The sequence below is a fragment of the Peromyscus californicus genome, unplaced genomic scaffold (genome assembly GCF_007827085.1).
Source record: "Peromyscus californicus insignis strain IS unplaced genomic scaffold, ASM782708v3 Scaffold_6__1_contigs__length_162567912, whole genome shotgun sequence".
NCBI lineage: Eukaryota > Metazoa > Chordata > Mammalia > Rodentia > Cricetidae > Peromyscus > Peromyscus californicus.
Window position 1 is genome coordinate 65,266,631 of NW_026294584.1, and position 14,829 is coordinate 65,281,459.

The window sequence follows — 14,829 nt, forward strand, 5'->3', positions numbered from 1 at the left end:
TTAGGTGAACCAAAGGGGGGGTTTGATTGCTGGACTTCAATACTTTGGTAGCTGGACCTTGGTAGTCAGCCTCAGGAGGAGGAAGTGGCCAAATAAAAGAATACATCTTGGTGGCTAGCTTTAGGAATTCAATCTAATGGTTTTTAGCAAGGCAGAGGGAATGGAGAAGGGCAAGGCCTGCCAGAGCCATGTTTGCCATGCTCAAGCTGGCTAGAGAGTCTTCATCAAGCCTGGATGGGAGCGCAGCAGAGAAGCAGGTAGCAAGCCAAGGTACATGCCAGGGTTCAGAACTATCCCCTACACAATGTGAGAAGTGTTTAAAATCCATATTTATATTTTTATCCCTTTTAAATGGTTCATTTTTGTTTATAATATATAGCTATATAATTCATAAATTAATATGTATATGTTAGGCTATGCTCAAAAAGTTCTTAATGATTAGACATACTATTACATTTGAAGACACATTTGGAGAACACTTTAAACAAGTGACAGAGAGAAGCTGCATCTCAGAGATCCACTTTTCCATTCAGAAAACTCAACTGCAGGTCTGACTGCTCTGTCCTTGGAGGGAGGCCATGCACAAGCTGAGATGGCACTGCTGTCCCTGGAACCTGTGAATGTCCACAGTAAGCTCTTCTGCTGAAGTGCAGAGTCCATTTCTACTGACACAGAAACAGATGTCTATGGTTGGTAACAGGTCCTTGGGTTGAAGTAAACATCCGGCATTGACTTCATTGGGGTTCTGAAGGCAGTGAAAATTCTAGTGTTGAAGGTAAGGTCTTGGGCATCTTGCAATAGTCAGTGACAACTCAGGTAAATTTCTTATGTGCAAACTTTTACCTTTCCATCATGTATTTAGTCGGCTGTCACATGGAAATTAGTGCACTGATTGGGACACCTCATGCCAGTAAGAAGGTTCAGAGGCCACAGAAGTCAATGTGCCTAACTCTCAATGTGACTTCTTCCTCCGAACAGTCTTTATTGTAATGAACTGATCTCTCCCTTAGCTTAGCAGATGTCTCAGCATTCTTGCAAAGCCTTCTTCTCACTACCCCCTCCCATTTTTACTTTACTCATACTTAGGACACTGGCATGCTCCAGGCTGCAGACAATTATAAAGTCTTCCTTTCTCCCCACATGGTGGACAGACATGAATTCTTCCACACTTATGAACGTGTATGGCTGCTGCTTCATAGGACCTAACTCATCCCTAGGCACTCTCCTCACTGACTCATGAACTGAATAAGACACTGCAAAGAAGCACATTCTCAGGCCATTTTGGTCCAGAAGTGTCCATATGAGCCAACAACAGGTTCTCTGAGGCTTTTGCCAGGACCTCACAGAGCAGTGAGAGCTCTAGAAACCTATAACAAGCTGGGGTGGAGTCCAACCTTATTAAGCTTTGTAGGACTCCTTTTCCTTTCAAAGCACAGGAGACAGCCACATCATTATAAAACTGCAATGTAACATGGTCCTCAATTAGCTATCCTTACCACTCAGGATAAAGGTGATGATTTGGAAATGGGTTATAGATTTGTTTTTAACACCTTCAGTTCTGACACAGGCTCAGTGTCTGGCCCAGGAACTCTAGGGCCAAGGCTGGTACCACCTTTTCAGGCTGAGTCTCCTCCTCTACAGTGTAGCCAAGACCTACTTCAGGCTTCCTGAGTCCTAAATAAAATTAGAGGTTTGAGTGGAGAGAAAAAGAAAGCAAGTGCTTCAGGCAACGGGTGACAAGGGCAGCACCCTTAGTGTTATTTCCAAGCTCTAAGTTCTTACAAATGACATCCATATCATCTTAGACATCTGCATATTGATCTGCATTAAGTGTTGGCTGCATGTAAAGATCAGAGAAGGAGGTTCACTATGTACAAGGTGCAACAAGGCAGGCAAGCTAGGGTGGCTGCTCACACTCAAGCCCCATCAAAACACAGAAAGAGTGATGCCTCCAAGATTTGTCTGCTGACTGAGAACTCTGAACAAGTCAATGGGAGTCACTGGAATCAGTTTTAGTTTTCTTGGCTGTGTTCCAAAGCCATGAAATAGAAGTGTGCATTTCCTATTTGACAGGACTCAGAGCCACCCATGTGTTGGGAAGGAACACCCACTTCCTATCCTCATGCTCCTGCACACCAGTGCCACTTCACAGTCTCTGATGTGAGTTCACAACAAGAAATGACAACTATAAGACCAAGTGACCCACCCTATAGCCTGAGCCAATGCAGGGCTGTAAGAGAGGAAGGGCCAGACTCTGCACAAGTAAAAGTCTCAACAAATGGCCCGTGTCCTTTCAATTTCTGGATATACCGTTCAGTCCCTATATAATCACAGATGGCCCAACATACCACACACACACAAAAAAAAAAAAATTGCTGTAGGAACTCAAGTCCTTGGTGCCAAGGTGTCATGTTTGCAGCACAACTTTTCATAACAGCTTTTGAAATAAAAAGACAACATTCAGAAAACCTCAGAGCCAACAAATTTACCCAAATATTCAAGCCAACAGTAACAACAAAAAGTGTATTAGTTATTTCAAACAAGATTCCAGTTATGTTTTTCAAATGGAAATTTACCTCCCATTTCATACTAATAGGTTAGGAAATACCTTAGTTTGTGTCTGGTATTTTAAAAATATATATAATAAACACTAGAAAATGCCAGCATGGATCATAAGAAAAAATATCACCGTTTTGTTAAATTTTTCTATGTGTTTTGGTGTGTATGTAAACTCAGTTATAGAGGACATTTATTTCTTTTTTTTTTAAAGATTTATTTATTTATTATGTATACAGAAGAGGGCACCAGATCTCATTACAGATGGTTGTGAGCCACCATGTGGTTGCTGGGAATTGAACTCAGGACCTCTGGAAGAGCAGTCAGTGCTCTTAACCTCTGAGCCATCTCTCCAGCCCGAGGACATTTATTTCTTATTGTGGACTGTAGTGTGAAGCCATTGGTATTCACAGGCTATACACACTGTCAGAAAAATGAGCACTTACATTCTGCAGAACTCTGGATGAAGTTCAGTTCCTCTATGGAAGAAATCAAAAACGAGTCTAATGAGCTTGAATCATTAAATAATGTAAAATGATGTTTTCAACTATTAATGTTACTTTTGGGTTGCAACTAAATTTACCATAAATCCACAAATGAAAACATCTATCTCTTCCTCTAATGCTGTGGGATGGTCTGTATGTCAAATGTGTTGCTGATTGGTCAATGAATAAATCACTGATTGGCAGTGGCCAGGCAGGAAGTATAGGCGGGACTAACAGAGAGGAAAATTGAGAGAACAGGAAGCTGGCGGGTGAGAGAGAGTTGCCCTGACTGTGGGCCAGGCAGAAAAAGTCTAGCAACAAATGGCGTCCAACGTGGTGGCAAGAGTTTCCACCTAAAACCTGAAAAAAAAAGATTCTAAAACGGAGCTAAAAACAGCTTCCTAATTGTCTCTCTCAAATGAGCGGCAGCTGCCGGTTTGAGCTACTGGCGGGTTGCTGGCGTGCGCGCTCGACCTGCAGTATGGTGGGAATGAGGCCTCTGCAAGTGGCACATTAAGCTACATTGTGGATTTAGCCTTTGCTAGTACAAAACAAACAAAAGAGGTTTTTGGGCTACACGCTGCTTGGATAAAAGCATAGACCCACGATAGCTCCCAGAGCTGGTGGTAAAGTACCACGCCATGTTGGGAAAGTGAGGTGGGCGGAGCCAGCAGCCATAGCTGCTGCAGCTTAAAGCAATAGATTCACAATAAGACAGATTCAGATGTAATAGTTTAAAATGTGTGTAAAATATACGTAGGCTTAAAAGAGACAAAAAAAGGTGATATATACAGTATAGAAACAAATACATGGTTTTAAAAAATAAAGTCTTTAAAGAGACAGTAAAATTAATATAAAAAATAAGCCACGTAGAGATGACTATTACACAGAGAGTCTGGATTGTGTTGTCTTTGGGATTCTTAACTACAGAGAGATATTTGATTGTAAAGGAAGCTGAGTTAAACCAGTATGTATATTTTAAAGATACTTTGACTTCAAAATTTGGATGTAAGGATATGTTGCTTTGGAAAAGAGTCTCTTTTGTTTCCACAGAAAGCAAGAGGCTATGGATTTGTTCCAGATTAAGACACATCAGGTTTGACCAGCCAAGACCACCTGAAAGGTCTCCGATGACACCATGGCCCAGATGATCCAACATCCAGAACCGTTTCAAGGCAACTGGCTCAGATGATACAGCCTCACGGACTACTCCATGATCCTAAAATTTTCTTTGTTTCCCCAGAAGATACAGCGCCCCCCTCCAGCAGGAAGTAGTAAGAGAAGCTACGCCCAAATTCCCAAATATACCAAGCTGACGTTGGAGATGTGTAAAGATTAAAACCTTCCTTTTTAAGAAAAGAAAAGGGGAGGTGCTGTGGGATGGTCTGTATGTCAAATGTGTTGCTGATTGGTCAATGAATAAATCACTGATTGGCAGTGGCCAGGCAGGAAGTATAGGCGGGACTAACAGAGAGGAAAATTGAGAGAACAGGAAGCTGGGAAGAGAGAGACTGCCAGCCGCCACAATGAGAAACAGCATGTGAAGGTGCCGGTAAGCCACGAGCCATGTGGCAAGGCATAGATTTATAGAAATGGATTAATTTAAGCTGTAAGAACAGTTAGCAAGAAGCCTGCCACGGCCATACAGTTTGTAACCAATACAAGTCTCTGTGTTTACTTGGTTGGGTCTGAGTGGCTGTGGGACTGGCAGGTGAGAGAGATTTGTCCTGACTGTGGGCCAGGCAGGAAAACTCAAGCTACACTCTAATATCCACTGGGATAATCACTATGCTCCAACACTGAACCAGAAGCAGCCTGTCAATACTCTTGAGGATTCATCATGATGAAATTGAAGAAATAAACATAAACTAAACATTGTTTTTGTGTGAACTTATAAACCAAGTATAAAATAAATTTTTGCAGAACTTTAATTTCTAAGAAATTTTAAGTCACACTAAGAGTACCTCATAGAAATAAGACTAACAGAAAATTTGACAACAATCTGTAACAAAAATTTACCAGTGTGTCTAGACATTTAAAAAGTATCATACCGCCGGGCGGTGGTGGCGCACGCCTTTAATCCCAGCACTCGGGAGGCAGAGCCAGGCGGATCTCTGTAAGTTCGAGGCCAGCCTGGGCTACCAAGTGAGTTTCAGGAGAGGCACAAAGCTACACAGAGAAACCCTGTCTCGAAAAACAAAAAAACAAAACAAAACAAAAAAAAGTATCATACCAGTTTGCTGAAGCTTAAAATCAGTGCTGTATTTATGTTCACATATTTAAAGATCCTTTAACAATTCTGCTTATATGCATTAAATACTGTGTCAACCACAAGCAAACACATAGACTGAAACAAACATGAATCTGTGCTGCTGCCTACAAGAATCACCTACTGCACCTGGCCAAGGCAGAGGTGGCAGCAGCTGCTGCTGCCACCATGAGTAGAGGCACATAGCCCCAGAGGCTATGAGAAGTAGACCCAACAGGCTTCATTCTGATTTACCAGCCAGCCCCACAGAGGTCTGACTGAAGGAGCTAACAGTGGGTGTATAGACAACTTCACCCAGGGTCTCATATGTATGTCAAACTTTATTTTACACAGGATATACAGATGATAGATAGATAGATAGATAGATAGATAGATAGATAGATAGATAGATAGAGATAGATTGATAGATAGATAGATGGACAGGCAGACAGGTAGGTTGATTAAAGGTCTAAAATATGCTAGAAAATCAGTAAAAAGCAATGTTACAATCTATAAAATTTTTAACTATAATAATTGATTTAAATATCACAGAACCAATTAACTGTAAGAATCTATTATATTCCCTCAACAAGATCTACACAATGCCTATTGCCCTTTTTGTTTAAATTGTATTATTTTTATGTGTAGGAGTGTTTTTCCTACACCACATGCCTGCAGTGCCCATGGAAGCCTGAAAAGGGTGTTGGATCCCCTGGGACTAGAGTCACTGATAACTGTGAGCCACCATGTGGATGATGGGAACCACATCTGAGTCCTGAAAGAACAGCCAGTGCTCTTCATGGCTGAGCCACTTCTCCAGCCACTCTACCCTCAACCCTTGTGCTATTTTGTTTTCTTCTGTTTGCTTTTTGTTTTTGAGACACATCTCATTATGTAACCCTGGTTTCCCTGGAACTCACTATGTAAACTAGGCTGGCTTCAAATTCATAGGGCTCCTCCTGCCTCTGCCTCTTGAGTATTAGGATGAAGGCCTGCACCATCATGCCCAGCTTCCTTTTAAAGAGGAAGGTCGCCGGGCGGTGGTGGCGCAAGCCTTTAATCCCAGCACTCGGGAGGCAGAGGCGGGCGGATCTCTGTGAGTTCGAGGCTAGCCTGGGCTACCAAGTGAGTTCCAGGAAAGGCGCAAAGCTACACAGAGAAACCCTGTCTCGAAAAAAGAAAAAAATAATGAGGAAGGTCAAGGTGAGAGAATAAAAGGACTACATAACAGAGTCACTGGTGCAGCCCCATCCGGTCAAAACTAAGAAGCACCATGACTAGTGTGAATGGGAGAACTTGTTTGCAGAGCTTTCTACATTCTCTGTAAAACATAACTTGCAATGCAAGACTCCTAAGTGTACCTGTCTTTATGAACTTAGAACGTGAAGCCTCTGCATGCTGCTGTCCATTTGTGAAGTTCTATACCAGCCAGCCTCCAGCACATGCCCAATGCAGTGACTGCACCAGATGAATCTCATGTGAGTGACCACTGACCCTGAAAGGGCGGTGACCATGCAGCAGATCACCACAGAGGGTCTGAGAGTCAAGGGGAGACAACGTGAAGCCTTGAAGCCCACTTTCCATCTCATCAGCAAACGTCTCCAGTCAGTGATTTAAAATTCATCATATATTTGACTAAGCTTGGTCACCCAAGCCTGGCTTCCATCTTCAGATTAAGAACTTCCAAATGAACAAGAAGTTGAGACTGGCCAGTAAGATGGCTCATCAGGTAAAGGTTCCTGAATTCAATCACAGGTATACACAGGGTGAAAGGAAAGAACTGACTCCTGAAAGTTGTCCTCAGATCTTCACTCATGAATGGACACAGACATACTGACACACATACATACACACAGTAATATTAAGAAAATTCAAGTTGAGACATACTGAAAAGTTTAATATTTTATGAAATTTTCAGACACCTTACCTTACAGATTAGCCAGGAGCTCTGTGTTTGGATGTATCAGCAAATGGTGTGCCCCGAAAGGGACTGCAGTGGAAACTGCTCTCGGGTCTCTCTTTCACTTGGTCTGCCCAAAGGACGAATTTCAAGTAAAAAGCAGAGCCTGGCATTAACTGACATAGGCATAATGACCATGAGAATTTGAAAGCAGCTGACTTGCATTGTGTTAGTGCAGGACCTCACACTCAGGAATCTACCAGTACTCACTGAAGTTGTACTCTGAGTCACTCAGAGCCACAGTACCAAGGCTCCTTTACTTTAAAACTAACCTGAGGAATCAGGGAATGCCATGATATAAGTAAAGAAGTGTACTCAATGGCTTGTAAAAGTACAGCTAAAATTTTCATGTTTTTCTAAGTAAAAAAAAAAAAGTCAGATACAGCCTGTTTTTCATAAATTTCTCCAAAAGAAACTAAATTCAATAATTTGAGAAAAAAATGTTTTACTTTTCTGAACACAAACCATGTTATGTCATCCACACAGTGCACCACTATATTTCTGTGAATTGTGTGCTACCTAGGGACAGCAACAGCATGCACTCATGGTTTTTAATCAGTAGACTCAGGAGTTGAGAAGCCATCCCAACAATTACTTACAACTAAACAACTGAATAATTATGAGCTCATATGACTTTGCACCTGCCCTTCCAGGATCTTTAAGTTCTGGGTATCACACTGGTAACTTTCCTGAGGTGGTGTATATGAAGGTCACCAAAGCCTGAGAGACATGAAGAAGAAGCAGTTGCCGTCTAGGGGTTTCACAGGCACAACAAGCACAGGAAGTGAAGCAGTTTTGAAAAAAGGTTTTAAAAAGTGAATGTACATATGGCCTATAAGGCAAGGTCTAAGTTACAAGTGTGTACAACTGGCACTGTGCTGTGAGAAGTATTATCAGGTGTATACACACAAATGTCCAAATCTATGATCACATATGCTTCCTATTGCAGCTTACCACAAAAAGATAGTCCTGGGGCTGCCCACCAAGGCTCAGGTTTGAAAAGAATCTAGTATTTTTCCATTGGCTCAAAGTCTAATGAAGATTCTGTAACATGAATCAGAAACTCTGCTTTTGGTTTTTTAAGGAAATAAAAAATGTAGTTTGCTACTAGTACAGAAGTTTCCAGGACTTTCTGAAGATGTTTTGGGGTATCAAGCAACTTTCAGGCAGGCTTCTGCCTGCAGACCCAAATGTCTCATGACATAAAGCAAAGCATAAGAAAGTCCAAGTCTGCCTCCTTGCACATCTTCACCTCTCATCCAGATGGTTCCCTGCTGTAGACACACAACTTTTCCTCCGTCTCTAAGACTCAGGGTTTAACCAAAAGCTCTGAGGTTGATCAGAAAATTCAAATGAGAAACTGATGGGCAATGCCAAGTTCTCCATGCTGATGAGAATGTGGCACTGACAGGTGGGCCCAGACCCCAACAGAAGCTGATCAGTGTCTGTGGGAATGTTAGGAGTTGTCAGGACTTGCTGCAGAATGCTACTGAAGCAGCCAGGTCTCACAGTGCTTTCTGATGCCCGTTTGCAGAAGGCTTTGCAGTTTCTGAATCCCTTGAGGTATCTGACAAGTGAAGTTTGTGAAGTTTGTGAAGTCCTGCAGAAAAAATAGGATACCGGTGAGAAAGGACTGGTCACTACCAGACAAAACCTGCTTAACAGCAGGACAGCTTTCCTGTATAGGTTGTGATATGTTATCTAAAGCCTTCTGGGAATGAAAGCTTTCTCCTCCCTGGAGGCAGCTCTGTGGAGGTCATGCCTCTTTTTCCAGGACTGCTACCTCCAATGACTGGGTGACAGGTGGATAAGGCTCTTCTCAACACAGTGGGGTCCTACTTTTTTTAATTTTGAGTATGTGTATGCATGTGTGTTCATTTGTGTGTGACTACAGGTAGAAGCCAGAGAATAATCTTGGGTGTCATCTCAAGTGCCACCCACCTTGTTTTATGAAACAGGGTCTCCCACTAAACCTGGAACTCACCAAGTAGTGAAGGCTGGCTAGCTACCAGGCCCAGGGAGCCGCCTGTCTCGAATGTTGGGATTATGTCTAGCTTTTTTACATGGGTTCCAGGGATCAAACTGAGACCCTCATGCTTGTGTAACAAGTAGGTCACTGACTGAGCCATCCCCCAGCCTCTCAGTGTGGCTCTGATGAGGACTCAAAAGTATAATACCCCATAGGACCACAAGGCTTCAAAATACACTTCATCTCTACACTGCCTCTTCTTGCTCCCCTCAAAAGCCTCTTCCCAGCAAACAAGCTTGTTCAGATCCCAAAGTGCACTGCCTAGAAAGCTAATTTGATACAGATGCATGACTTTTTTTGTTTTAAAACACATAAAGTGTGGGAAGAATATCCCCAAATACTAAGCATGTAATTGGTTTAAAGCAGTGTAAAAACAGCTATCAATAGTGAGAACAAAAAATTACAAAGGAATAAAGTAAATACACAAACAATCCACAGTTCCAAGGTACTTTATAGGATAAACAACATCATGATCTTTTCCAGGGCATTAATTTCCATTTTCTCACATAGCAGTTTCTCACAGAATACAGCTGACATGTGGATCATAGTGCACCCTCACAGAAAGAAAAGTCAGACTTTAGACCATACTAAAGCTTCAAGCACATCAGCAAAAGTGAAACCCATGACATGCAAGAGTCCACAAGCAGTGCATCCACAGGAAAGACTGTGGAATAACACCTACACTGCTCAGATTTTTAAATGCCTCAAAAGCTAAGTTGAGGGGTGGGGTGGGTATTCATTCTAAATTTCCAGACAGTAATTTTCTTGTATAACTCCTAAGCCAATACACTCCTCCCTCAAATTTAAAGTCTTTATTACTTACATAAGTGAATGAAAGAAAATTTGAACTTGAGTCTATCACTGAATTAGAAGGAAAAAGAAATTATAAATATACTTTGTATTATAAATTTATCATTATAAATAGTAATATAAATTATACTATAAATTATAAAATTAAATTATAAATATAAATATTATATACTTATCATTATAAATAGTTTAATCCCAGAAATGGCCAAACCACTGAGTGATCAGAGAACCTCCGAAAACTAAGACAAGACATGCACTGAAGAAAACCTGTCAGAAAAAGGGTAAGAGGAGGGGTGGGGCACCGAGGGGCATACTTGCCACACTAACCTGGAACCATACTGTCTCTGTGTGGGGAATGTGTGCAATGCTGAAGATCAAACCCAGGACCTTCTACATGGTAGGCAAGCATTCTACCACTGAGCCACACTCCTGGCCCTGGAGTCACATTCCTGGCCCTGGAACTCCTCCTTAAGACAGAAGACTTAAGTAGGTTCACTTCTTTTTTTAAATTTTTTAAATTTTTGGTTTTTTGAGACAGGGTTTCTCTGTGTAACAGCCTTGGCTGTCCTGGAACTCGCTCTGTAGACCAGGCTGAACTCAGACTCACAGAGATTCTTCTGCCTCTGCCTCCCAAGTGCTGGAATAAAAGGCATGGGCCACGACTGCCCAGCTAGCTTCACTTCTTAAATTCAGGTGTGACACAGGACATACATTCTGATAAAACTGCAATATTGTTATCTTTGACTTCTCCAGAAACAGTCTGTTGGTCACCACCACCACCATGGCTACTGTGCAGCAGATGTTCTCTGAAAATACCTGTTAGGAATGGGTTAATGAAGTCAGACTTAACATTTTGGGCCATTAAAACCTATATTTACAGAAGAGCTTTTCTATATGAAGAAGTGCTCCCAGAGACTATACTCAAGGATAACAGAAAATATTTGGAAAAGGAAATAAACCTATCTCTTGGGAGTTTTACACAGATCTTGAAAAGGCCACTGTGTCTTATGGTCAGACTCCTGACATGACACAGAGGGCCTCTGGCCTCTGGCAGATTGACCTCTTATCTTAGCAGAAGCTCCATGGCGAGACACCAACACTGATGCACTACAGCCATCTCAGCTGTAGCCAAATGGGAACTGATCTGAGGTCCCAGCTAAAAATGAAGTTTCAACTAGACATGTGACTGAGGGTTTCTTGATTCCTAAGCATCTGGCTGTTTTTAATGTGACCAGTACTGTGAAACTCAGGCACGAAAATTCATAAATTATCTGGTGTTTCAGCTGAGATGAGATGTAGCTTTTTCATTTCAGGGAAATATTTCAATCAGCTGTCCCCTCACAGTGCATGTTACAAATAAAATACATATGGAGCAGTAACCCGGTGTTTTTTTCTTTAAAGGTCTTCCATTCAAACATCAAGGGCATAAAGGTTGGTGCTATGAAAAGCTTCATTGCTGCTCCTATAGTTTAAGCTTTCTGAAATTGGGCCTTAATGAATCTACAAATATGCTGCCTCTTAAAATATCAAAACTACAGCATATATGGAGCATAAGTTTCAAGTTTCAGGCAAATGAGTTAATGCCAGGATTTCCTACAGGAAACCACCGCCTTTCTTTTCTGCTATGGAGATAGATGTTACAAGCCTGAGAAGCTTCCAGAGTGCTTCTCATCCTAAAGCACAAGCCCTGGACTTATGTTCATCATGAATGTAGAAGTAAACACAGCAAACATAAATCACTTAGAGCAGACTTTGATGTCACCACAATACACATGACAGAGTCCGTGACAACAACCTCCTATCCTGTCAGTACCAAGAATGCTAACATTGTTTGCCAGAGTTATTCAGCTTATAGAAGAGAATTATAGGTTGCTTGTACACTTAGAAAATCCAAGCCCCCCCTCAAAAAAAAACTACAAGTAAACAATAGTAAAAACATCATTACCAGAAAGCAAACCTTCAACACCAACTTTTCTCATCATTATCATGATAAAAACAAATGGGCGGACTGCCATTCCCAAGTGCTTAGGGTGTCCTAGTCACTCACTGTACTAAGGCCCCACAAGAACCACAATTCCTACCCACACACCCTACAGATGAGGCCTACAGTAAAATGACATGATTCCAATCCAATCACAACCAACACATTAGTCAAGAATGCAAACTGACAGCCATGCGTATTTAGAAACTAGAGACTCAAATGTCAAAGTCATGATTAGTAGAAAGAAATGTCCATAAACCTCAAGATTACCTAGGGCCTTGAAAAGTTCTTCTCGTACAGCTGATGTGAATTTTCTGACCAAACACAATGTTGTCACAATGGCAAAGAGTAAATTGTAGGATAATACGATATAGAAATTTCCCAGCCAATTAAATCTTCCAAAGTCTCCAAGTAGATCGAATCTAGTGATTCCTGTTAAAAAATAAATAAAAGAGTGCTTAATAAAGTGAGGTGCATTCATACCTGTAAGAAAATACAATTGGCCGGGCGGTGGTGGCGCACGCCTTTAATCCCAGCACTCGGGAAGCAGAGCCAGGCGGATCTCTGTGAGTTCGAGGCCAGCCTGGGCTACCAAGTGAGTTCAGGAGAGGCGCAAAGCTACACAGAGAAACCCTGTCTCGAAAAACCAAAAAAAAAAAAAAAAAAAAGAAAAAAAAAAGAAAATACAATTGAAATCAGGTCAGATTCCACAGACTTTCTCAGATGCTATGGGCAGGCTCTGCTATGAAGCATATGACTATTTCCTAGCAGGACAACCCAAGCCAGCCAACCTTCATGCCTGTGCGAGTCACAGCATTTGACACCCAGGAGAGTGGCATGAGTGCCTACCACCTATCTAGGGTTCATGCCTGCAGTAAAGACGAAGCTCCGGTGCCATCCAGTAGAGCCTGTTTTCCCCACTAGTTACATAGGAATGTTGTCTATTACAGTCCTGCAACCCCAATTCCAGGGGCAACGCCTTACACATTCTTAATGCTCACCACATAAGTGAGTAACAGGATTTCCATACACTACACCATTGGCAGAATTTAATGTTACCTATTTATAAAGTAAGAGAGGAAAGCTGAGAATGTGTGAGGACTGCATCACACATGGGTTTAAGTTACTTAAATTCAGCCACATACACATTAAGTCTTTTTAACTGAAAGAATAGTTAAATGAGTATGTGTTCCAGGTCCAAAACTTATCAGAAAGAGGGCATGAGTGGTAGGATTTTCTGACCAGGGATAGGTAAATAAATCCTACTCATCAGGTGGGTAAGTAGAGTGAGAAAGAAGGCCATGGCAGTCTTAAGGAAGACACTAAGGAACTACATGGAGCTATATGGACCTATAAAAAGAGTTACAAGAAGCAATAGATACTTCCTATAGGACTATACAAACACAGTTATGTACTGCATACACTACAGGCCATTTAAGGATTTTATGGGTGATTTCAAAAATACCTTTGACTCAATCTCACATCATCAGCTGACTTTTGAATTTGGCTTTCAACCCTGATCTAACACACTTCCATCACACACTACTGCAAGCCTCACAGAGAAGCTTATGGACAGCAGAAAATCTCCCTATGCAAACAGTGCAGTCAGAACAGGGCATTTCAAAAATAGCTTCGTAGTCACTCTCACCTGGAACCAATACATGTAATTTTGAAAGACATTGCCAAAGTGTTTTAAAAATAGATGAAGACTAATGAAGACATTAGATAATACTTTACAAAAAGAAGTTTAAAAACGAGACACCAGAAAAGCCTTTGGTGCCTGTCCTGTGTTGCTTTAAGATGATGACAACTTTGGCTTCAGTCTCTCGGTGCTAAGCCTAAAAGAAAGGACTTTGTTTAAAGGAATGGATGCCTAATCTGATACCTTACTTTCAAACCAAGTTATGTAAACAACTATGGTTCTACCAACACAAGTCTTAAGGCTTCAGCAAGATCCTAGACTGGCAACTGAATTGATGCCAAGAGCAAAGATCTTCTGAAGTGTCCGGTAAAAGCCATAGTCACCTCATAAGAAAAGCACACTCAAACTTTTGCATCTATAAGGCTCCCAAAGGAGAAGCTGAGTATGCCATGGATGATGTCTACTACGATGAGAAAGAGGAAAAAGAGAGGACTGATGTGGATTTAACACATATATCATGTGTTTAATGTATGCATTTGATTATTCATTACTGTATGTACCACTGACACTCCCTATGGACACGTCACCTTAACAGTCATAACAGTGATACAAATACAAGGTCTAATATTTTCTTATTAGTGAACCAGTGTGGGTATGCAGATATCACTTTGGACCCCTGCTGTCTACAGGGCTGTAGATAGCTTTGCACTGGCCATGAAGAGCAAAATTAGGAGGTCAAATCAGTCCCACCGAGCATAGAAATCCTAGAACAATGAGAAGAGCAGTCACAGACCCTAGAAATGAACCCCACTTGGCACCTGGGAAGTTAGGGTCCAGACCTAACAGGATATCTAGGTAAAGGACAATCTCTTGCTCGAAGGCTTTGTTTCAGAGTGTTTCAGGCAGACATACACAGACACCCAAGAGAAACAAAAACGTTAGTTTACAGGGTTGAGTCTGAAGACATTGTTTCAGATGCACTTTAGAAAAAACCTTGTTGACCAACCAAAAGATTATTCTGGGTAGCACAGTAACTACTTAGAAGCAAAAAAAACAATCATTTCTCTGAAATTCTGGCTAGGTAGCTTTTGTTCCAGGAACAATTAAATAATAAAAAT

General features: G+C 41.5%; 1 protein-coding gene across 5 annotated transcripts in view; it reads right to left on the reverse strand.

The window, feature by feature from the left end:
- Lmbr1 (limb development membrane protein 1) overlaps positions 1-14,829 on the reverse strand; it is a 157,851-nt gene that overhangs the window by 25,714 nt on the left and 117,308 nt on the right. For 2 of the 5 annotated variants that reach the window (XR_008214310.1, XR_008214312.1), the window contains 2 exons: positions 12,340-12,501; positions 7,217-8,849 (listed from right to left, as the gene is read on the reverse strand). Coding sequence is in view for 1 of the 5 variants with exons in the window: in XM_052720102.1 (XP_052576062.1) it covers positions 8,755-8,849; positions 12,340-12,501 (257 nt within the window). In the remaining 4 variants the exon portion in view is untranslated. Of the gene's footprint in view, positions 1-7,165; positions 8,850-12,339; positions 12,502-14,829 lie in introns of those variants that run through there. The other 3 variants (XM_052720102.1, XM_052720101.1, XR_008214311.1) reach the window with 3 other exon arrangements.